Source organism: Uranotaenia lowii, chromosome 2, assembly GCF_029784155.1.
Source record: "Uranotaenia lowii strain MFRU-FL chromosome 2, ASM2978415v1, whole genome shotgun sequence".
In the NCBI taxonomy this organism is placed as follows: Eukaryota; Metazoa; Arthropoda; class Insecta; order Diptera; family Culicidae; genus Uranotaenia; species Uranotaenia lowii.
In genome coordinates, this window is record NC_073692.1 from 204,335,389 (window position 1) to 204,361,493 (window position 26,105).

At 35.6% G+C, this 26,105-nt stretch overlaps 1 protein-coding gene across 3 annotated transcripts in view; it reads right to left on the reverse strand.

The window, feature by feature from the left end:
- Positions 1-372: 372 nt before the first annotated feature.
- LOC129745985 (dual specificity tyrosine-phosphorylation-regulated kinase 2) overlaps positions 373-26,105 on the reverse strand; it is a 437,758-nt gene continuing 412,025 nt past the window's right edge. For 2 of the 3 annotated variants that reach the window (XM_055739401.1, XM_055739400.1), the window contains 2 exons: positions 21,956-22,191; positions 373-3,471 (listed from right to left, as the gene is read on the reverse strand). In XM_055739401.1, coding sequence (XP_055595376.1) covers positions 3,011-3,471; positions 21,956-22,191 — 697 coding nt within the window. In that variant the 3' untranslated portion in view covers positions 373-3,010. Of the gene's footprint in view, positions 3,472-13,868; positions 14,153-21,955; positions 22,192-26,105 lie in introns of all 3 variants that reach the window. The other variant, XR_008737218.1, reaches the window with a different exon arrangement.

Sequence of the window (26,105 nt, forward strand, 5' to 3'; positions counted from 1 at the left end):
ATCCTGAATTCCGATTGAGCATTTTATTTCAAAAGGTTGATTTTGAATTATGATAAAGGATCTGAAACCTTTCATTTAAATCTCAGTTTCAATTTTGAAAACTGAACTCAAATTTTCTAACCAAATTTTCAAAACTCTGAAACTCAATTCTGAACCTATATTTTTTAAATGACATTTTAAATCTGAATTCTGAATTTGAATTCTGAATCTGAATTCTGAATCTGAATTCTGAATCTGAATTCTGAATCTGAATTCTGAATCTGAATTCTGAATCTGAATTCTGAATCTGAATTCTGAATCTGAATTCTGAATCTGAATTCTGAATCTGAATTCTGAATCTGAATTCTGAATCTGAATTCTGAATCTGAATTCTGAATCTGAATTCTGAATCTGAATTCTGAATCTGAATTCTGAATCTGAATTCTGAATCTGAATTCTGAATCTGAATTCTGAATCTGAATTCTGAATTCTGAATTCTGAATTCTGAATCTGAATTCTGAATCTGAATTCTGAATCTGAATTCTGAATCTAAATTCTGATTTCTGGCTGCAGTGTTCCGAATTCTGAGTTCTGAATTTTTAGATCTGAATTCTGAGTTCCAGATTGAGATTGAGTTCCGAATTCCTTGTTATGAATGATCAGTTCTGAATTTTGATTTCGGAGTTCTGAGTTCTGGGTTCTGAATTCTTCGTTTTGAATGCTGAGTTCTGAATTCTGAGTTCTTAAAAAAATTTGATGACTGAATTAGAATTCTGAATACCGAGATTTGAATTCTGAATCCTGATTTTTTTATGCTGAGTTCTGAATTTCGAATTCATAGTTCTGGATTCTGAGTTCTGCATATTCTGTTCTTAATTCTGAGTTCTGGATTCTGAGTTCTAAATTCTGAGTTAAGAATTATAAGTTCAGAATAATTCTTAGTTCTGAATATCAGTTCTGGACACTGAGATTTGAGTTCTGAATTCTGATTTCCGAATTCCTTATTTTGAGTTCCGAATTCATAGTTCTGAATAATGAGTTCTGAATTTTGATTTCGGAGTTCTGAGTTCTGAATTCTGAGTTTTAATTTCAGCTCTGAGTTTTGAGTTCTGAAAAATTCTGATTTCTGTATTAGAATTCTGAATACTGCGATTTGAATTCTTATCTCTGATTTTCGAATTCATAGTTCTGAATATTTTGTTCTAAATTCTGAGTTCTGGATTCTGAGAGCTGAATTCTGAGTTCTTAATCCTGAATTTTGAGTTTTGAATACAGAGTTCATAATTCTGAGTTCTGAATTTTGAGTTCAGAATTCTGATTTCATGGTATCGAATTCTGAATTCTGAATTCTGTATTATTAATTCTGAGTTCTGAATCCTTAATTCTGATTCCTGACTTCTGAATTCTGAATGCTGTGTTCCGAATTCTGAGTTCTGATTATTTATTTCTGACTTCTGAGTTTTCAATTCCGAGTTCTGAGCTCAGATTTCTGAATTCGGAAATTTGAGTTCTGAATAATTTTGAGTTCTGAATTTGAGTTGTTAATTCTAAAGTTCATATGAATTCTGAATTCTGAATGCTGAAATTTGTGTTCTGAATTCTGAGTTCTGAATAATTCTGAGTTCTGAATAATTCTGAGTTTATAATTTGAGTACAGAATACACAGATCAGAACTCTTAGTTCTAAATTCGGAGTTTTGTGTTCTGATTTTCAAATTCTTGGTTCTAGATTCTGAGCTCTGAATTTTAAATTCAGAATTCTGAATCTGATTTTTAACACTGAGTCTATCTACTGAAAGTGAGTTATTATTCTTTCTTTTGAATGAGAATTCCGAATATTTATCGCAATATTTTTTTTTTGCATAGGTTAATTTAGACATCTGGATTATGAATTCCAATTTGGAGTTTTTTTCATTGGTAGTTGAGAGTTTTTTTCTCATGCTTAAAGACATTTTTATTTGAATTGTATGATATAAGCCTTAAATACAACATATTCGTAATCGATGCTCTATAGTTCTTAAATGCAAAGAAGTATTGCACGATTTAAAAAGAAACGGTTGTAACCAATTAAATACTGTTTAGGATGGTACGTAGTTGAGATATATTTCTCATGTGTCAAGTTCTTAACTTGAACTTCGATACCAATAACTGTCCAAGTAATTTTAAGTTCCTTAGAAAGACGATTTAAATTCCTCTCAACTTGCGTTCGACTGAGGAAGCTTTTAAAAACCCTTTGTGTGGAAGTTCAGATTCCTTCGATTTTTTTTCGGAGATCAATTCGAATGATAGGCCTTAAAATCATACTTAAATCTCTCGTACTCTACTCGGGTTAGCTACGGGGTTTGATGGGCATACAAAAAACAAGTACCTACACGGTCTCTTTGGAGTGGGAGGCAGTGGGGGAAGATTACTCTCTGAGGATTTCAGGATACTGATTATTACCATTATTTGTTCTGAGTCGTTATTTCTTTCGTTTTTTATCTTTCACTAGACTATTAGGCTAACATTTGTTTCAGTTGAGACATATCTACAATGTGTACCTTCTACCTTTTTTTTTTTTCTACATACAGTCACAGTTAACAGCTTAACAGTTTTCTAGTAATTCTCATCTAAGAAGAGACTACGCATCATCCGCCACTTGCTCGTCGTTGCTCCCTGACATGGTTCTGTTTTAGGACACCTACGCGTGTGTTTGTTTTCTTATTGAGTGTATAATACGACACCTGCTACCATAATATTACTACCGTACTATAGACTCTACAGTTCACATATTTATGCATAGTCTATCGGGGTATCATCTAGTCTAGTCCGTCTTCGCTGGATCTGGGCGGGGTCGGTGGAGTTCTTCCGGTGGCGGTCGGTGGAACTTCCGGAACCGGAGACGAAGATCTCCAGTGCCATCTGCTGCAACCTCCTCCACCGGCACGTCTTCCACCGACCACCCGATCCAGGGTCATCGTCGACGGAAACACCAAACTCTAGATCATGTGCAGGATCTTGTTGGTGTCTTTGGCTTTGCTCAGGGTATCGTGTCATGCCCGGCCAAAGATGGCCGACACATCACCGGTACTCTGTGAGTGTGGCATTCCGTTGACTGTCGTCCCGGAACTTCCACCCCCGCCATTGTGATGATGGTGATGATGGTGCCCAGACGATGACGAATACTTGCTCGTCGAGTGACTGTTTCCGGAATGGCCCAGCTGGTTGATGATCGAACTGCTGCCTCCGTGATGATGAGATGATCCCGTGACGTGGTGATGGTGATGATGACTGCCACCATTGTTGTTATTGTTATTGTTCAGATGCGAGCTGCTTCCGCCACTTCCGCCGCTGCTGCTGCTAATGTTGGTGCTACTGCCACTGATGTTTCCGTTGACGGCGTTGATGCTGCCGCTGTTGATACTATTGATGCTGCTGCTTCCGTTTAGAGTCGTCTTGCGGGCGTGGTACAACCGGTGCAGCGAGTACTGCTGCTGTTGTGCCGTTTCGAGATCTGTGGAAAATAGATGATTGAATATTTATTGAGCCACTTCAAATAATTTCGGCTGGTGAATTTTATGAACATGTAATGAGAATTCAAATGAAAAATACACTAGAGCATACATACAATACTTTTTCGCAACATGACAAAAAGTTTACTTGCGAATGAAATATATATTAAGCAAAGCAATACAAAAAAACGAAATTAACATTTATATACTTTTGTAATTTTTCATGAATATCTAATTGTTTAACAAAACCTGATTCTTTCTTTTTGTATTGAATATTTTGAACTGAAAAATCAACATCATTTTTGTTTCTTCTTTGGAATCAAGCCTCCTTATGGTTTTTGTTCCAATTGATGAATTTTTTGAAGATCAACCTTGTCGAAACCTGTAACTTCAAATTTTATTAATCGTAAAATATATAGCTGTACTCTATCTTAAATTGAAACATCCTGAATATGTAAATCAAATGAGGCTTCAAATGAACTTTTACAAGTTATAATAGAGGCCGAACAGAGGTCGAATAGAGAGTACTGAAGACAGTACTCTCTAACACAAAACTTTTTATAAGAGGTAACTAACAGGCACAAATCCTAAGAAATCTAAGTAATCTGTTTAGGCCGGCTCTGTAGATCAAAAGAACTGGCAACACATAACTGACATGACAGGGTGAACGGATGTAAACAAATGGTCAGTAGACAACATGATTCAGAAAAGGCGGCGAAGAAGTTTACAGTTGAAGAGTTCGTGAATGTGATGAGGACACTTTAATGTAAGTTTACACAGGTTTCCTTTTATACATCTATCATCCAAACACTTAAAATAAAATGTGTTTAAAGCTTTCATGCTGATTGAATCTGCTCAAAAGGAGTGTTTTACTTCGTCTGGATTGAAGTCTGTTATGAGGTTATACCGCAACAATCTTGAAAGATTAAAATACGAAGAAATCAATATTGTTAAAAATGCAGCCAAGAGCCGTGAAGACATTCAGTTGTAGCCTCTGCAAGGATCCGGAAAACGGCCATATGGTACAATGCGGCCGGTGCCAATCTCGGTATGATTACCAAATGTGTGAGTTCGGGCCTCAAGTCGCGAAGAGGAGAGGTTTGTGTGGGAATCTCGAGTCACTGCGAAGAGATGTCGGTTCTCAAGTCGTTAGAGGAGAGTTCAGGCGTCGAGTCGTAAGGAGAAGAGGTTTTGCTTAAAGTGGTCTCGTTAATGAGCGCGAATAGACCTCCCACTATTGAAGCACAATGTACTAAACAGTTCGAGGTGGGAACCAGGTCTGCGGCTCCAGGTGGACTTTATGGCGTAGGGGTACTTAGTATCATGAGTCGTCCAATTGCACCCATGGACTCAGAGTAGCATACTGGGGGGACTCGGTCGCTCGCCGTGCCTTGGTATGCAATTCGTAAAAAGGATTTACCACCTGGGTGATCAACAAAAAAAATGTGTGAGTGTTGGTGATTCTGTGGCCGACCGAAGCTGGCTCTGTCCAAGTTGCTACAAAAGCAGTACCACCAAGGCAATTGAATCGTTGAGGACGAATAAACCCAGATCCCAGTTGTCTAGAGCAAGTAGGCTTCGAATTCCGCGAGAGCCGCAAAGGCGGCTCTGGAAATGCAGCAACTCTAAGAACAAAAACAACTGGAGCTACAGCGCATTCAAGAGGAAACCATTCGAGCTGAGTAGGAAGTTGCTTTGGCAAAGAATCGTATGAAGCTCGAGAAACAACAACGTGAAAAGGAAGCAGAACTCGAGCGGAAGCACCTGGATGATGAACGAAAACGTCAGGAAGCAGAGCAGGAATTTTAGCAGCTGAAACTCAAACAGGATAAAATTCGCCAGGAAGCATTGAGAAAGCTAGAGGAAAAAATCCTAGCTGAAAAATATCGCATTCTTAATTTTCAGCTTGACGAATGACGAAGTCGCGAAAGCGAGTATATTGATTTAACCCTTCGTTTCATGATTTTTTATTTTTCCTTAAAAATCAGTTTAAACAGTTGAAAATGATGAGTACATTAAGAAAAAAAATTAAAATAAAATACGATTTTTCCATTTTTCCATACATTAATTGTTGCAAATTTGTAACTTTATGAAACGAAGGGTTAAGTGGACGAAGAACGAAGTAATGGGTAGAGGACTTGTTAGATAACCGAAGTAGCCTTTCATGAGGAAGGACCGAGTGAAGGTTATCCTAAACGTGTAAGGGAGCCACTCGGTGAACCGAAACAACCACTCAACTCGACTGAACCAGTAAACCCCAATAGAAATCAAAGGAACCTGGAAAGAAGTGAGATCGCCAACAGAAATTACAAATTCCCCGTCGAAAGTCCAATTCGAGGAGAGCAAAATCTGGTCACGGTTCCTCAAGCAGTTAATGCAGGGAAACGAGCATCGTGTGCAGAGAGAAAGCGAATTGCAGAATCATCCATCCGATCTACACATCCCGTCAGGTTTAGAAACCTTGACCTTTAAACCTTTAAACTGGCTGCTCGATCAGTGTTTTTCAAGAAGGAGCTACCAACGTTTGCTGGAATCTCGGAGGAGTGGTCGCTCTTCTACAGCAGCTATCTGACTGAAACAAAAGTGTGCGGCCTCACTAACGCAGAAAATTTTATCCGTCTTGAGCGTTGACTTAAAGGCGAATCCTTGGAAGCAGTGCGTAGCAGTTTGCTGATTCCGAAAACAGTCCCTTGTGCCACGGGAATCTGGAAATATGCTACGGTAGACCGGACGTGCTGATAAATGCTCTTCTAATCAGATCTGACACACCTGCTCCAAGGGAAGGTTGGTTAGAGACCGTGATTGCCTACGGGTTAGCCATCAAAAACTTCTGCAATCATACACTTGCAGCGAATCTCAAAAAACATTTTACAAACCCCACGTTGCTTCAGGAGATAGTGGAAAGCTTCCTACGGACACAAAATTGAAATGGGCGGACTACATGAAACTCACAGGTGAGAAAAGCTCGGATTGTTTTGGAAGATTTATGCACGAAATTGTAAGAAAGGCAATCACGGTGGCCCCTTACAACCCTCAGACAGTGACCAAACCAGCAAGAGGAGAAGAGCCTAGATCCAAGGGTGGTGTGAAGTTCAGAGGGTACCTCAATCTTTATCGCGAAGCTCAACTGTCTGATGCAGATGACAAAGATGATCAGCACCATTTCCAGAAGGTTTGCAAAGTTTGCAGGTAGCCAGGTCATACGTTGGACAGATGCGGTAAGTTCGAAGCCTTTTATATCGATGAACGCCTGAAGGCAGTCCGAATTCATATCCTCTGTAAGAGTTGCCTTAACAGTCACTTGCCATGGCCTTGTCGTCGTCCTTAAGATTGCACGTACGAAGGTTGCCGTCTCCGTCACCACTCTCTACTCCACTCATCTCCTCCTGAAGGGCGAACAAATCCTAGTCCCAATAATTTTCATTGTGCTGATCGTACTGCAATTTACCGAATCATTCCTGTCACGGTACACAACGGATCACTATCCATCCCTACCTTCGCTCTCCGTGATGGTTACTATGGTTACTATGATCGAACAGAACCACGCTGATAATCTGAATCTCAAAGGTAGCATAGCACCACTCCACTTACAATGGACGAGCAATGTTTATCGTGTGGAAGAAAATTCTCGCACAACTGACCTACTGATTTCTGGGCAAAATAAGTCGAAGTGTCATTGCTTGAAAAACGCGAGAACAGTTAAGGTTTTAGAACACCCGGTCCAGACCATTCGCCGTCAGAAACTCGACAAAAATCCACATCTAAGAGGCCTACCGCAGTGGGAGCCGACTACGAACACGCACGACCACAATTGCTAATCGGTCTCTAGAACATCCATCTTGCAACTCCTCTGAAAATTTGCGAAGGACCACGTGGGCAACCTATTGCCACAAAGACCCGCCTTGGATGGTGTAACTACGGCGGCATTCCGTGCAACAGAACTCGTAAATCCTACCAACAGCTTTTCCATGGTAGCGATCAAACCGATGACGAGAAACTACAGGAAGTGATCAAACAGCATGTCGTTATAGACATCCTGGGAATCCTAAACACAGGAGTAGCACTCGAGTCTGACAAAGATGAGCGTGCACGTGAAATATTGGATTCTACCACCCGCCGAATTTCCGGAAGATTTGAGACAGGGATTTTGTGGAAAATCGACACCGTTATCTTTCCGGATGGGTTTGTTATGTATGTATGTATGTATGTTGGTAATCCACCATGGGTGCACGGATTCACCGCAGTTTCTGCCAAAGTATGGGTTCACATACATTCCTTAGATTATTAGGTTCGACAAATCTCCAATGCAGCGCGCCACCATACCCGGACCCCATGGCTTCGTATGAACTGTTATGTGGTGAATGTGTTGTGTTGATGTAGGTATATTTTTGGAAGAACGAATCAATCAGGTGGGCTAGTTTACTTACAGGTATTGCGGCATCCGCGTATATACCTGACCAGCTGGCAACTAATTGAACATTCCAATTATATAGTCAGTTATATAATGAAACACATCTTACCTGTCAGCCCGCTTATGGGATTCGAACCCAAAAGTTTTTCTTGCCGATACCGGGAATCGAACCCAGTACGCCTGGCGTACCAATACCAGACTCGCGCCAGCCTATCCACTAGACCACATCGGCGCTTATCTTTCCGGATGGGTTTGTTATGGCACTAAATCGATTGAATAGTCTAGAAAAGAAAATTTATAAAAATCTGGAATTGGCAAATCGCGTACAGATACAAATTAATGAATATCTAGAAAAAGGATATGCTCACCAAATTTCTTACGAAGAATGGAATTCTGAAGACCTGAAACGAGTCAGGTATCTGCCACTAGGCATCGTTGTTAGTCCCAAAAAAATCAGAAAAGCTGCGACTGGGATGCCTCTTCAAAAGTTCGCAACGTATCATTTAACTCAATGGTGCTTAAGGGACCAGATCTACTCACGTCATTACCTGCAATTCTCTATAGATTCCGCTCGAGAAAGGTGGCAATATGTGGCGAATTGAAAGAGATGTTCCACCAGATAAAAATACGAAAGGAAGACCGGTCCACGCAGAGATTTTTGTGGAGAGGCAGCCTGTCCGCAAAAACGGAAGTCTACACTATGAACGTTGCAACTTTCGATTCTGCCTGTTCACCCTGTTCAGCGCAGTACATCAAAAACCGGAACGCCAAAGACTACAAAGAGGAATTTCCAGAATCAGCCGAGGCCATCATCAACGGCCATTACGTCGACGATTATTTACACAGTACAGATATTCGGTTCGTACACCAGCAAGGTGGGTTCGAAATTCGATAGGTACTTCAGATCTAATTCTCCATGCGTTTTGAAGGCGATCGGTGAGAAAGTTCTTTCTTCGAAAGATGTAGGCCTACTCCCGAAAGCAGTTGAATCAGTGTTAGGTATTCAATGGCTGCCAACAAAAGACATGTTTACTTTTTCCTTGAATTTCACGAACATTGACACCGAACTGATTGATGGAACAATTCGTCCAAAAAAGCGTCAAATATTACGAATCATAATGATCATTTACGACCCACTCGGTCTGCTGACTGCTCTCATTATACAAGGGAAGATGATTATACAAAAACTATGGAAAACTGGTTGTAATTGGGATGACGAAGTCAACGATGAAATATTTTCGGACTGGAAACGCTGGACGGAGAACAAGGGGCTGGGCAGCATCCATATACCAAGACCGTATTTTTATGCGACTATTCCAGAATTGTGCAAACCAATCCAATTGCATGTGCTCGTTGACACAAACGAAGAAGCATATGCTAACTTCGTATCGGCACCACCTCCACCTTGCCGATCGAAGCTAAGTATCCTATAGTTCTTGCCAAAATCCATCTTATAACGTTACTTCTAGACTCGTACCATCGCCGCTACTTGTATCGTGTAACGTTTTGGTGTGGCGCAAAAAGGGGTCAAAATCAAAAATAAACATAGTCCAAAATGTTGGCATAAGCGCCAAACTTTCGAAAGAAAATTCGCCAACACTCGCGTTATTTTGTTCGGAAGCTAGCGGGAAGTCGTAGTTCGATGCCCGAAAATGATCACAAGTTCAGATTTGTTTCAACACCCTTTTTATTTCTCACTGATACAATTTATATTTCATACAATGTAAAGATTGTCCAAGTTCATATAAAAAAAACACTATAGTGAGCGCTCACGGTCAACCTATGGTCCAAAAGCATCGGCACCCGTCAGCTGAATCGGTTTTGTGAGGTAGCACAAAAGGGCCGATGAAATTCTGGGTAAAAGCCACGAAAACCTCACATCATCAAACACTTTCATCTGAAGTAAAAGGCTTTACTTACTCTACCCGTCAGTGAGACAACTGCACAGGCTGGTGGAAGCGATCGCACCTTCACATCTCTTTCTTAAAACGTTTTTGTGGCATTGATAAATGTCGATTCCGTGCAAGGCGGGCTATTATGGGTGGATCGTGCATCGATCGACACCCCGATCGCTCCCATGCTCTTCCTTCCCGCGGCTAGCACATCTCTTAGCAGCTAGATGATCTCCAAGAGTGCAACGATGGCACAAGATCTGTCGATCGTGAAGATCGAACGGCGACAAACACACGATCACTTCGGTCCAAGTATTGACCGCACGGGAGAAGGTCCAAGTACAAAGTGAAACTCGTCACTCGTCGTCGTTCCTCTTTTATAACTTCACAACTCATGCATTTCGATCGTAGTTTCTGCTCACACTCGGGTAGTTTTGTGGCTGACGCTCGGGGTTTGCTTTGTCGGGTGTTTTGGGTGCAATGTTTTCGCTATCAGGGTGTTCAACAAAACCTGAACCCATGGTAAAATGTTACAATCGGAATGCAGAGACTGTTTTCAACGAGATTCGTCAGCGCTTCTACATATCTGGGCTACGAAAGCTGATACGCACTATAGGTTCCCGCTGTCAATAGTGCTAAGTCTACGGAAGCGTTCAGACACTATCGAAGATGGCTCCTTTACCAAGAGCTCGGCTTTTAACAGCATTCCTACAGCCTTTCACATTCACTGGTCTGGATTACTTTGGCCCAATTCTGGGGAAAACTGGACGTTCTCATGTACAGCGCTGGGTAGCACTCTTTACATATTTCACCACACGGTTTATTCACATGGGCGTGGCCCACCAGCCTATCAACAGTTCCCCGCAAGCTATGCATCTGCCGCTTTATAGCGCGATGAGGAGAGCCCGCTGAAATATATTCAGATAACGGCACCAATTTCAGGGGCGCTGCTAACGAACTACAAAAACATATTCTTGACGTCAACCAGGGGTGCGCAAAAACGTTCCCTAACACAAATACAAAATGGTTCTTCAACCTACCAGCAGCACCACATACCGGTGGCGTGTGGGAGCGTCTGGTAAGGGAGCGTCTGGTAAAACCGCATTAGACGCCTTTCACGATGTACCAAGACTTCCTGATGACGAAACATTCAAAACAATCATCCTTGAAGCGGAAAGTATGATAAACAGTCGATCGCTATCGTACATACCACTCGACGGGGCCACAGATGAGGCACTGACCCCTTATCAGCTTTTGCTTGGTAGCTCAACCGGAATCAAGCAACCACCGCAAGATTCTACTAGTGCCCTGTAATGTTTACGTAGCAACTGAAAACTAGCTCAGCATATTTTGAAACAATCGCCAGACACACCAAGTGGTTTAACAATACTAAATCCCTCGAAGTAGGCGACTTAGTTTTTGTTGTAGATGACAATCGTCGCAACAGCTGGGTTCGTGGTCAGATTGTAGAAGTCGTCCTTAGGAAGGACAAGGTTGCCAGACAGGCCGTGGTTCAAACTACCTCCGGGAAGGTTCGCCGAGCTGCGGCTAACCTGGCGGTAATTGACGTCTTGAACAAGGACGAGTCTGGTAATAGTGCAACATCGTCTTACGGAGGGGAGAATGTTGAGGCCAACTGTGTCTCCGTCGAACCTTCGAAGAGTTACGGCTCTGTAGATCAAAAGACCTGGCAACACTTAACCACCCTTCCTTTAACCAATGACATGAATAGGTGAATGAATGTAAACAAATGGTCAGTAGACAACGTGATTCAGAGAAGGCGGCGAAGAAGTTCGTAAGAGCTCTTAAATTTGATAAGGACACTTTTATGAAAGTTTACACAGACTATCCTTTATAGTTACATCTATCATCCAAACAATTGAAATAAAATTTGTCTTATTGTGAAAATAATGGCAGAACAAAGTTTGATGTTATGTTAGTTGACCTAGTAAATTTTTATGAGGTAAGAAAAAAGTTTGATGTTTAAAAGAGCATATTAGCAAAATTTTTTAACGTTATGATATTACCTTTACTCAACCTTCATTATCAGATACGGTCCATTAGAAGCACTCTAGTTCTACTTCGAAGGGGCAAAATTTTGATAATACCTGACCGTCAAATTATATGGTATCGTCCATTTTGACGCTAATATGCCAACTCGCTTTCTTGTGATACAATAGGTTTCGTAAAAAAGTGTCGTAAACTAAGTCAATAGTTCCGAGTTGGTGAAGAGCAACGGAAAAGCCCAGTACAAATCCGAAGCCAGCAATCATCCAACCAAACCGCCGTCGTTTCAATCTCAAGCTACTGCAGATCCTGGACGCCAAGAGCCGTATCACAGAAAAGCCTTCCAGGCCATGGACATCGATGACGGAATCCTGGATCGTTAGAACTTTTTCTAACCTTTGCTGGGGACGACCGAGCTTCCAACGCAGTACCCGATAGCATTTCGGGCTGATCCAGGTCGTTTCTGCGAATTAGGTAAGGTACAACCTATAGGCCTTCGCAAGTTTCTTGTGCACTCTTAACCCCACACATACCTTCAAACGCAAATTCAAACCGAAAACTCATAAGCTCATTAAGCTCATACTGTCCAAGCTAAAAGCATGGAGATGTACTAAAACCGAAAAGAGATTCGTCAGCAATTGATAAACATAGTATGGCCCTACCCTGTGTCTTTTATAACGTAAGCTTTTTTGAAAAAAAAAACGCTCTGGTTATTCCGCAAATTTTTTTCTAAAGTTGAGTGAAAGCACACATTGATGTCTTTGATAAATACTTTATACGCCATAATCTAAGGAGTGTTTTCGAAAAGAATGCAACTCTTTGTTTTCTGAGAAACATTTGAATTCATGGATGGAAATTGATAAAATTTTAAGTGGAGTTTGTAACGTGTACACGTAAAAAAATTGTCGCTGTCAAGTGGATTTTGAGATAACGTCCAATACAGAAGCTCCAATTGACAAACTTTTTTGGGCAAGATTAAGGAAAATCCAGGAAGGTCCTAGTTGGAGACTATTCGACCAAAGTTCATATGGTAAATCGTTAAAGAGAGTAAGTAAGTAAGTAAGTAAGTAAGTAAGTAAGTAAGTAAGTAAGTAAGTAAGTAAGTAAGTAAGTAAGTAAGTAAGTAAGTAAGTAAGTAAGTAAGTAAGTAAGTAAGTAAGTAAGTAAGTAAGTAAGTAAGTAAGTAAGTAAGTAAGTAAGTAAGTAAGTAAGTAAGTAAGTAAGTAAGTAAGTAAGTAAGTAAGTAAGTAAGTAAGTAAGTAAGTAAGTAAGTAAGTAAGTAAGTAAGTAAGTAAGTAAGTAAGTAAGTAAGTAAGTAAGTAAGTAAGTAAGTAAGTAAGTAAGTAAGTAAGTAAGTAAGTAAGTAAGTAAGTAAGTAAGTAAGTAAGTAAGTAAGTAAGTAAGTAAGTAAGTAAGTAAGTAAGTAAGTAAGTAAGTAAGTAAGTAAGTAAGTAAGTAAGTAAGTAAGTAAGTAAGTAAGTAAGTAAGTAAGTAAGTAAGTAAGTCCACTCGCTAAATTTTGAACTTAACCTACTAAAAAAACGGACTTTATGATGGATACACTACGAATGAATTTTTTGAGGTAGAAAAGTGATGACATTTCATGAAAATCTTAATTATAGTGATTTCCTTTTATTTTTGAAAATAACATTACAATCGCTATTCAAATGAAACAAAAAAAAATCATTTTCACATCAAATGGATTTTCTTCAATGAAATGTTATTGTTCTACGATTTGATGATACAGGCAATGGCTTTTGCGTTGAATGAACATTTCAGGCAACTTACAAATCACATCAAGATTTCTGTAGATTGTCAAAATCCGCGGGGAATTTCAGGTGGAAAGTTGGGGAACCATGACTGATGAAAACAGTTTAAAAGTACTGTTTTGAAGCATGCAAGACTGAAAACATCGAATGTCCGGGGGCCAAATAAAAATATGAATCATTAGAAATGCCATCTGAATTTAATGTTGGTATGTAAAGCATACTTCTCGAAGCAAAACCATGCAATGGGCATTCAAGCAATGTAGTAACTAAACGATTCTATATACATAGATCTAATAAAAACAGCATCAAATAAAACTTACAAAAACAGCTCAATAAGCTAAATCATCGAATCGCAATGGAAACTTTGGTCTGGTTACTAAGCAATGCTATTAAAAGAATTTAGTTCCGTTGATTAAGTTGTAAGTTTTAAGCAGCATCAGCATTATCCTCTAACTGCCCCCACTATGACTTCTTTCCTTCTTCGGGGAATCGAATAGCGAAATAAGTTCTTTAACGCTGGTACAACTTATGATAAGCTTCCGCAGCTGCGGTTTCGAGCTACTCGAGCTTTTCGTCGACTCTTTCGACGGTTGTTTTTTCTTGCCTGTGTAATGTGTGTTCCATCGACGAATTCGATCAAGTGTGTTTTCCGAATGTTCAAACCAAAGTTAAACAAGCATTAACCGAAAAAGAAACAAGCGTTAGAGGGAAAAGAGAAAGAAAGAGATTAAACGAAAGGAGAAAGTTAAAAAAAAATCAAGCGGTTGGTTGTTAAGTTGAGGCTATTTTTCGAATGTGACAAGAGGGGAGCTTTCGATTTGTGGAAGCTTTTCTGTCGGAGTTCGGATTTTATCCAAAGCTTATGGTTAGACTAGCTACTTCAAAGCCAGAACAAACTTGCTAAAAACGTTTCGTGCAAGCTCGATTTTACTACTTGAAGCTTTGATAACTACTGTCGTGGGGGGATGAAATCGCTACTTTTTCAAACCGATCTACAGCAATGAAAAGGTTCACTTTATGAGGCTTAAGCAATTGAAATCAATTCTGTGAAATGGAGAAGTCAGATTTCTCATGCTAGTGTTAATATTGATTTCAAGCATGTCTTTTGAAAATAATCTGTTATTAAGTACTTATCCAAATAATATTTTAAAGCATGAAATCAATGAACGGACTAAGCTGGTTCAATCATTGTTTGAACAGTTTTTTTCTAGATCTCTTTAGAGTTCCGCAATTATAGCCTTATTATCTGATAAAAAATTACAAGACACGATACTGCACGAAAATATCCAATTTATTTTAAAAAATCTGGTTTTAATAAGTTTTTTAAACATTTAAGGACAAAGGTCGAAAAAGTCAGTCCTCCAAGCTCAATAGCTGTAACTTAGCCGAATTACACCAAATAATTTTTGTTAATTTTGAATATGTTGACCACTATAAATTTAAGCAATTTGAGTTTCTTGTAATGCGGAACGTTATTTATTAATTTTCAATAATTGGTTCTCATATGCCCTAATTAATCACGAGCAAATGATTATGAATTTTATATTTTCCCCAATTTCCAATTCTCCTTATTCTTCATTCCCTTTTGAATTTTTTTGAGATTATCTTTGCCTTCAAAATTATCTTATATATTCGCTTAATTGTTTAAAAAATGTGGAGCTTTCTTCTATTTTAAGGCATTTCTATCATATTTTGTAAATCAACAGATCCTAGGCCTCTCAGAAAGTTTAAAAAAAAATTGGACCTTTAAGTGCAGACAAGGACATTTAATAACAGTCAAAATTTCTATGACTGATTCAATAAACACAACATTAGCTAAACTCAGAAACAGCCTTTCTTTTTTTCAATTTAATAAAACGGCAATATCCTTAAATTTAAATTGAAATTTTCATCAGAGGGATTTTTTTTAATTTAGACTTACAAAAATAAATTTATTTTTTCTAACATAAATTTTAAAAATAATAGAATCAGATTATTTTGAAAAGCACTAAATTAAAGTGACTTTCATGGTTAGCACTGATCACAGAGATTTTACATAAACCCGTTCCAATCGTTTTGAACATTTATGTCCTATTTGAATTTTTTCATGAAAATCCTAAGAGTCAGTTCATCTACAGAATTAAAAAAAATCATTCTTTTTAAGGGCGTTGATCACTAGATTCAAAAAATCGGATATATCGAATTGCTGAGATAAATAAACTTAGAAATTTTAGTGGTTAAGTAGCGGAGTATAAAGCATAAAGCTTGAACTTCTTAACTAGAAGTAAAAATTTTATCATCTCGTTAATTAAAAAACAAAATTCCATAAGTCTGCAAAAAATGTCATTTTTATTTGAAAAAGTTTGCTTGAATTTTGAATAATTTTGGTATCGATTACACGGTGTGAAAAGTAAAAAAAAATCATAGAAAATAACATCAAACAAATACCTTATGTTAGTTAAAAACGCTTCAAGAAAAGACTGATTCTCGCGTGAGTTTTTATTACGTCGTATGAAAAAAAAAATTGAATTTCAATTTAAAAAAATACAAAAACTAACAGAAACTAGTCGCAACTTTTTCCCATTAGAATATTTGTAGTCTGGACAACATATTCTATATATGTGAAATACTAATTTTAAAGTTGTTTTGATAACATTTGCAACAGTTTTCTGTGAATTCTGAAGATATTTCATACAACGTAATGAAAGCTCACACGAGTATTGAAAACTAATTTTGTTTTAATATACTCTATAAGGAAAACAGCATTCTTTAACAATTGAGATAAGATCTAGTTTAATTACGCTTTAAAATAAAAAAGATCCTCCCACTCATGTTCATCAAATTGTTTGTTTTGGAACAAAAGCAAATTCATGATTTTTTTTTTTCATTCGGTATGCAAACAAAAAGATTTATTCGACATGTTGAATTAAGTTATATTTATTTTTATTTTCAATGGCCTTGAAAAATGTTTCAGTTTTTCCACTTTTCCGGAATTGGAAAGTTAGAAATTTAAACAAAGTATGATATTTGATCAAATAACTCATCGCAATGACTTTGAAAACATGTTCAATTACTAGCCTTAAACTTAATTGAATATTTAAAGACTATTTTTTACTGAGTTTTATTTTCCTGAGTCGTGAAAAATCTTCGACTTTTTTTTTGCAAGTTTCAAAGTTTGAATTATTTATATTTAAAAAGAAGATAACCTGACTTCATGATATTTTTATTATAAAATTTAAGTTAATTTTTTACATATAATGAATTATTAACCTTTTTTTTTAAAACAGCTTTATTTGAAATATAACATTTATTTTACCTTTTTAAGTTGGTACCAATGTTTTATTTTTCATTTGGAAAATATCTAAAAAACTGTTTGGACATTTTCAAATGTGTTCTATAAATGACTTTAAACTAAGAACAGATGAAAATGAACAGTTTTTGATAAATTTTTGATGCCATTATGGCCATTATGTATAAAATTACCAATTGCAGTAATTTTTGGTTCATTAAACTAATTTTACATTTTTCTGAACATAAGGATGTTGCATACATTTAGGGGTAGGAAATACAACAGAAAATTCTGCTGGCTGAAATCATATAATATAATATTTGAATTAATGATATTTCCATGTATACAAACGGGTGATACAATACAATCATATTTCAGCATATGGAAACGAGAAAATTGCTCGTTCATACAAGATGCCTCTTTGATTTGCATTTTACTTGATTTTTTCCCCAGACAGGTAACTGAATTAAAAAAATATTCATTTTAAAAAAATTTGGTGATTATCGGAAAAATATTTTTACACAAACAGTGTTGGATAAGGATGATAAAAACCAATTGAAAGTTTATAGGTGATATTAGCCAATCCTTCATTCTGGGAAAAGTTTGTTATGGCATTGAAAAGTGTTAAAATTTGTACACATTTTCTGCTCAATTTTTAAAATTTTAGACGGATATTAAAAAAAACATTAAAAATCTAGTTTAGGATGTGAGAAATTATGTCATCATCAATTTGTAATTATTTAAAAATAACTTGTTTACATTATGATAATTTAAAAATTAAATCAGTGCTGTGGTACCCAAATTTCGCATCTAACCCCGCTGTTGCGTAATGCTCCGCTTGACGGTATTTTAGATTCAGAAACACAACACAACACAACACAACAAATTGAATTTAAAAATTCACAACTGTTTTTGACATCATTCAAGATAGTCTTTGATTGTTCGATGTTTAAGATTTGAACTCACTCAACATCTTTGTTATTGCCTGCAAAACGGTTTGATTTATGCTTCAGAAATATCAAAGATTCTATTTAAGATTCTTTAAAATTTCATCAAAATCATCGTATTGTGTAGAACTGTGAAATGCTGACAAAATTAAATCTTCTATAACAATTATTCAAATTAAAAAATATTTGTAACGTTCTATAGATTTTTTTTCCAAAAAAATGCACAGTTTTATAAAACGACTTTCAACGTACATTCAAAAGTGATCTCGTAACCTATAACTGATAGAAGAAAAAAACTAATATTGTTTTTGGACTCAGCCCCTCAAAATTTTCTAAATATCGCCTTAATTTTTTGGCACCTAAGAAAAATGAAAGCTTGGTTGTTAAAAATATTTTCCTGATATTAATTTTTCATTGAAATTATATGCTTTGAATATTTTTTTTTGAAAATATTTGGCAAAAATTTGCATCTATTTTTTTTTTGTTTTAATTCTATCTCTTCTTAAAGAATAACTTAAAGGGGTAAGTTTAAGCGTTCCATTTCAACTTGTTTTTTCGTATTCAATTTCCTAATGGAACTATTCTTTTTTTATTAATCCTTTATTTGAAACGGCTCAATCCAGTAGGTTTAAGGAGCCAAGAATGAAGTTGTTTTTGCACTTTTAACATTTTATTGCATAAACTAGAAATTAGTAACAGATAGAGATAAATTGTACAGAATAAGATCGAAGCTTTAAAGAATAGATAAAGTTCGGAAAAGTAAGTTAAGTCCATCGCAGCCAACACATCTCTTACAGGTGCATAAGGTTGCCTTCCTTGGGCCCGAATGGAACTATTCTTATTTGTAAAAATAAATTTTAATTACAATTAATTATAAATTGTCATTTTTTGCCAATTTTCAAAAGATAAAATTTCTAGACTTTTCAAAGTTCGATTTTTACAACTTTTAATTTTAACTTTCTTCAACTCCTAGACTTTGATAGAATTAATTAATGGAAAAGATTTGAGCTCAATTGGAATATTTGGAGTCAATTTGGAAGATCGTAGAAATTTCTGTTCAAAAAGCTATAATTTTTCAAAATGAAAACAAAAATAGTTACATTAAAGTTGAACATTTTTTAACCAGCACGTATTCGGGCCTCAAAAGAGCGCCGATGTGGTCTAGTGGATAGGCTGGCGCGAGTCTGGTATTGGTACGCCAGGCGTACTGGGTTCGATTCCCGGTATCGGCAAGAAAAACTTTTGGGCGGGCCGACAGGTAAGATAAGTTTCATTATATAACTGACTATATAATTGGAATGTTCAATCAGTTGCCAGCTGGCCAGGTATATACACGGATGCCGGAATACCTGTAAGTAAACTAGCCCACCTGATTGATTCGTTCTTCCAAAATATACCTACATCAACACACGCAAAACATTCACCACATAACAGTTCATACGAAGCCATGGGGTCCGGGTATGGTGGCGCGCTGCATTGGAGATTTGTCGAACCTAATAATCTAAGGAATGTATGTGAACCCATACTTTGGCAGAAACTGCGGTGAATCCGTGCACCCATGGTGGATTACCAACATACAAACATACAACATACAGCACGTATTCGGGCCTCAAAAACCCGGACACTTTTATACAGAAACCTGGCAAAATCAGAGCATTTGATTTCAAAATTGACGATCAAAAATCCGCAAAATATCTTGGTATATTTTGTCAAAACCCAGAAATTACTCAATAAAAATCAAGAAAAATATTCAAAAATATTTTTTTTTCTACAAATCTCATTTGAATAAATCTTGACTAAATCTGGACTTTTTTCAATGAAACCCGGGCAAACCATTTACCAATTCGTTAGGCTCTAGAAATAGAGGAGAATGGGGATTCTCGTTTCTTTTTTTCTTATTTTCAAAATAATTGTTTGGGAAAATTTGGGCCTTTTCTGCATTTTTTGACAGCGTGTAATTTCAAGTTTATATGCTCCAAAAGTTAGAATGATACATGAACTCGTAGATGAACTAAAATCATTCTCGTGTGTCTAAAAAAAATGATATTTTTTAAGTTACTGGAGACTTGATCCTTTACTAAAGGAGACTTGATCCTTTATTCAGGATGCCTAAAACCTAAGAAAAAATCTAGTAATAGTAATCCAAAGATAAAAGGTCCGTTGAATATTTTTTGCCATACAAGTTCTCATTTCACAGTTCGTAAGTATCAGACAAAGATTATTCAAAACGTTTGTTTACCACCCCATTATCGTTGCATACTTTTAGGTGCAATTTTCAAGTTTTTAGACAGTATTTTTATTGCTTTCCAACAGGTAATTACTGGGAAAACATTAGTTATTGGACAAATATTAGTAATTTCATGACAGCCAATGATCACGATCCATTCAGAAGAAAAATATATCTTTTTGGACTCTAGGGATTAATTAAACCCATAACATACAATTTGGAAATCTACTTCCCTATTGCGCGCAATGGTTCTATCGATGCGCTAGCCGTGTTGATATTTCGTTATCACGGCATGAATGCACTGTATGAGTGCTAATCATTAGGGTCAACGGTCCAATTTGGCTAAGCCCGAATTATTTTGAACCATTGATTTGATTTGATTTTTAAAGCCTATTATTATGATTTTTAAGATAAGTTAACCACCGTTAATTAATTTTGTAAATTTATTTTTCGGCATATCGGTGAAAAGTAGTTATGAAATTGATAAAGATGGATAGAGAAGTGAGAAGAAAATTAACAGATGTTAAAGAGAGCGAAAGAGCATTTTTGCGAGGAAACTTATTAACGTACACCATACTTTACCCTGCAACATTTCATTATTTAGGAGAAGTAGTACCGGGATAGAGGTGGCACTACCTTAACCTATACAATGAAATCTGGTTGGTCCGAAGTCTACATGTGGTGAACACGTATACTCCGGACGGAAATCTACTTCTAAAAAAATTGAGTTTACTATTGCTTTTAAAATATGGAATTATGAAGTTCATATTATATTCTAACGATTAACATATTAAATCAAATAATTTTATTTTTATTTTTTCAAAAGATTCCACTTTTTTCACGTGAGCAACATTGTAAAATGATAAAAATAAAAATCATCAGATCAGATTTTGTTATATGTATTTCTCACACGAAGCTCAATAAATCGAAAACTTTAATTTTTAAAATTCGTTGAGATAACAGCATTGTTGTTTTTTTTCTATTTCGCACATTTTCCCAGAACATTTGATATCTGTAAAGCACTCCTGTTTCGAGGTTTAGCAAAGGAATCAAGAATTCCTAGTGATCAAGTATCCTTATTCTCCATTACATATTTAGTAGAGAAGTTCACGGTCCGGGAAATTTATGTTTAAAATAAAGTCGAGAAAGGGAGTTTATTAAAAAAAAAAAGTTAGTGCAACCTCTTAACAAATTTATTTTTATCCAATTGTTACCCCTTAAAAGATTTTTTTTCACTCAACGCTTTTGGGACAATGGAAACTGAGCCTTAGAGTTACGAACAAAGTGTAATTTTGAGCAATCATATGCAGACACTAAGGTTGTCAGATTTTTTTTTCAGCATCTATCCGGATTATTTTATCTCTAAACCTGTCTAAATCAGGGCATGCAATTTCATAATTGCCGATCAAAAATCCATATTAGATCCGGGAAAATTTGGTGGAAACCCGGAAGTTTTTTGACAAAATTCAAGAAAAAAACTTGCAAAATAATTTTTTTCTTAAAAATTTATTGGCAGATTTTAAATCGTGTATGAGGCTTCCATTTAAATTTTCACTTTTATTTTTATAAAACCTGCTCAAAAAATTTTGTTTTTAAATTAATAAAATTTATAACACAATTTGTTTTTTTTTGTTAGATTTTGCAAACAAGATGAAAAAATCCTGGAAAAATCGGGATTTTCAATAAAATCCGGACAACCGGGCCGGTCTGGACTTTTCTCAAATTCAGTAAAAAAATATCCGGGCAAACCTGGATAAAACCGGGCAAGCTTAAACTAAATCATTAATAGAATTATTTCCAATTTGATTTCTTATTAGAATGGGAAGAGTAGGAAGAATCTAGAACTTTAAATTTCTAAATAAACTGCAAATCGAAATCTTCTTCTACACTTTAACTCCAACCTCATAAAGTGAACCTGTTTCTACTTTTCTACTGTAAATAAAGCTCGACCCCTAAAACGCTTACCTTTAACCCGATCCTTGACGTAGCGCTGCCTCTGCGAGGGGGTCTTAATCTCCGGCAGGATTGTGTTCGGCGTCAGTGGCTGAGATCGTTGAAGTTTCTGCATGAAGCCCAACTGGTGGCTGTCGTTGTTATTCTCCTTGGAAGATTTCGACGAAACGTAGGTGGAGGAAGCACTTGGCTGTAGCCATTCATGCCTTGCCGCCTCTTCCGGGGTCATTCGTTTCTTCGGGTCCCACCTGGGAAATAGGAAAGATGAGAACATTCCAGTCAGTAATGTCGTTTGCTGTGGTTTGGTTTGATGAGAGCTAATCAACCTTGGTATTCCGAAACTAAAGATAGATATTTGATAGGTTGACAATAATTCGAGATAATTTATTTGTTAAAATCAAACCAATAACTTTGCTTGCAATTTCATTCAAATTGCGAATTTTATTCAATTGTGGATATAAATTGAGATACAAATACCAGGAAAAATATTAATTTCTTCTTCTTTGCTCAAACTAACCATCACAAAAGCATTCACTGGCCGCACCACTAATTTGTCACATCCTTTTTGTTGACCACTTCCGGAGAGGGGGAAAATGCAAAAAAGAACCAATTCACTCGTTGGCGCCAGTTCGAAAAGTTATGGTTATGAATGAAAAAACTCCACAATGGATTCGTTGCCGCGTCGCCCGGTCAGTTTGAATCGAATAATAAGGATGATTTTTTTCGGGCAAGTCAAAAGAAAAAACCGGAGAAAAAAAAGTAATCGAGAACAAAACGCTTCCAGTAAAAAAGTAACAAAAACGATGAAAAAACTAAAAAAAAATGTGGAAAAATCGTGAAGCAGATTTCATTCGAGCGGCAGCAGAAAAGTGGTGAGAAAAACACTTAGGAAAACTAAATTTTCACACTTCTCCTACTGCTTCTTATTTTTCAGAAACGTTTTTTTCTACTATTGGAACTCATAGAGGTGTTTGTGTTTCTAACCGAAATTAAGCAACTTAACGTTGGATCTGCTGTTTTCTGCGTTCAATTCCTGGCGAAGCCACGTGCATTGAACGATTAAAAGATTCGCTCCGAACTTATGTAACAATTTGTGCTGCATTCGCAGCCCAGTCACGTTTCATAAACCAACTCGTTTCATTGAAACATGTGTTCGTTATGGTTATTTCTATTTTAAGTTTTGGTCATTTCCACGAAGATGAAGATGAGTTTAATATATTGATTTGAAAAATTATAACGTTAAAAATTAATACAAAATAAAATAGTCTGTATTATTTTTAAATGGTTTTGAAAGCATTCGAAACAACGAAAAAATGTTTAAAAAAATTGCTGTATGCAATAAGCATTCATAAAAATAGATTTTTAACAATGATTTTGAAAATAGTTCAACACCAAAAAATATTCTTCATGTTTATACGCATATTTTTTTAACAACGTTTTCAATAGAAATAAAAAAAATCATGCAAAAGAACAATAGATGGAATCTTCAAATTATCTTTCTAAGTAATACCTACTAGGGGAATTTCTGGAAAAAAAAGAAAAAAGAAAATCTTGGACATTATTGAAAACGTTGTAATCTGTGATCTGAATATGGTTACAATCTTGGGAATTTGAAAATTTTCTATGATATTTCTATGCATAGTTAGCATACCCGATCAGAAGAGAAAAACAAAATTATATCAAGATTAGATATAAAAAATTATAAACATTTCCTACTATAACTTTTAGTTACAAAATTAAATAAAACTTTATACCCTTTATAAAATGCCATAGGCACTCCTACTGTTCTAATTTTCTTTCCTTCTCTCAAATTTTACTAGGAACCCAACCTAGCTTTTTGTCCTATACAGGCTTACTTTTGGAAAATGTCCCTATTTTTTAAATATTAAAACTTTATTTATCACAAAATGACTATAAAAACAACACTTAAACAAAGGAAAAAATTAACTTTCAATTAAGAATCAACCCGTTTGTTTCTACATGCTTTGAATTAATCAGGAGAACTGTTTGTTTACGAGGAGTCGAAAAAATATATGTTTTAAGATTTTGAAATTACATTTTTAATAACAGGAAAACATTCAAAGGAATTCAAACATCTGTTTTAAAGGGTTGATTTTTTGCAATTTCGTATTGAATTTAACATTCATCATTCTTCGTAATGTGTGTTTCTTTTTGAAAAAATGTGGGCAATTTTATATAAAAACCATGCAAAACACGAGCATTTTATTTAAAAATTGTCGACCAAAAATCCGGGCAATATCCGAGCAAATTTTATCAAAACCCAGATAAGACTAAAAAAATATCAAGAAAAATAATTTAAAAAAATTGTTTATCAATACTTATCGACAAATTTTGAATCGTATCTACGTCTAAAAAAATATTCATGACTATTTTTGCACAAAAAACTTTGTTTTTGAGGCTTTGATAAATTAAATTTACCACCCGATTTGTTTTTTTTATTTTTGTTTGATTTAACAAATAAACTGTTTAAATCCGAGCTTTTTTTGAATAAAATCCGGGCAACTGGGCCGGGCGTGACTGTTCCTCAATTTTGTATCAAATACCCGGGCAAACCCCGAAAATACCGGGCAATCTGGCAACCTCAATTTTGGATACTTTAGTTTGAATTAAAATTCATGATTTCAAAAAAAGAATCCTTCAGATTCAGAATTCGAGTTTCAAAATTATGGTAACCTCTTTTATGGTTTCTGGAATTTTTGATACACGGTTGCAGACCCGAAGATCTGGTGACTAAATATTTCCTATAACTTTTTTGCTCAAATTATGCATACAAAAAGAAAAGTAGAAACATGAGTAGATTCTATTTTTCAGTTTTTAGTAATTTCTTACTTAAAGTCATTTCCCAACTTTCAGAAATAAGTCCTAGAAGTTCCCAATTTTCATGAAGTTTATAAATTTAATAAGGGATTTTGAAGGCTTCATTCAAATGATACAAATTTTGTACATACTGAATTAAATTTGCAAATCAAAAGCTATTCATTTTTACCACACGTATAACCATTTTAAGGATAAGTGAAAACGTATCAAATATGTTCTCGGAAATAATAAAAGTTAGGGATTAAGTTTGTTGAGACGAACCAGCCAAAGGCTGAAAGTTTCTGTAATAATGACAAAAAAAAATAAGTTTGCAGTTTAAAACAGATCTATTATCTACTTTTGTAAACTCGATTGAAATTCAAGAATTTACATTGAAATTTGGTTTTTGAAGAGGCTGGAATAGAAATAGCGTTTAACAAAAAAAAACCAATAAAATATATTTCCAACTAAAGTTTCACTCAAAGATTAAGTACAAGTATTTTAACACAAAAAAAAATCATTTTAAATTTATTTCATTTCAAATGTAATTTCTTCTGATTTGTGTTGCCAAATTGAATCTGAGGGAGTATAAAATTGTGATCTCGAATCAAGAATCAAAATTATGAAACTGCGATTTTTTGCAAATTGATTCTTTGATGACATTCTCCCATTGATATTTTAATCTTTAATAAAACCTAATTTCGATCTCAAATTGAATTTTTATTTTAAATTCCCAAAATTTTCGACCTGATTTCAAAACTGAATTTTTAGGATGGTTTTTGAATCTGTGTTCCAGACAAAATTCGTATGAATTAAGTATGAATGAAAAAACGGAATTTATATCAGATTTCTAACAAAAATATCTTATTCGAATATTGAATTAATGGTTATAAAATTTCACCATTATGAATCTAAGTTAATTTTAATTAGAAATAAGAAATTTTAAAATAAATTTCAAATCCAAGTCTTAAATCTGGTTTGTAATTTTGATTTTTTTTTTCATACTCCGAAAGAATGGGTTTCGAATATGGAAATTGCATCTTATTTAAGTTTGAAATGCAAAACCAAGATTCGAGCCAGGATTTTGTCCAAGTCGGACAAAACCCAAGACCAAGGTTGCCGAAATCACAGAAAAATCTTTAATTCCACAGAATTTTGAGCCAATTTTCATCAACAAATCTGTGTCACAGAACACAGATTTTCGGAAATATTCAGAGATTTCACAGAATTATAAAATGTAGGACGGGTTTTCAAAATAAAATTTATAATGTAAATATAATTTTTGGATATTTACCTATTTTTGAATTGGAAAATTATGATAAAATTGGCAATGTTAATTGATTTT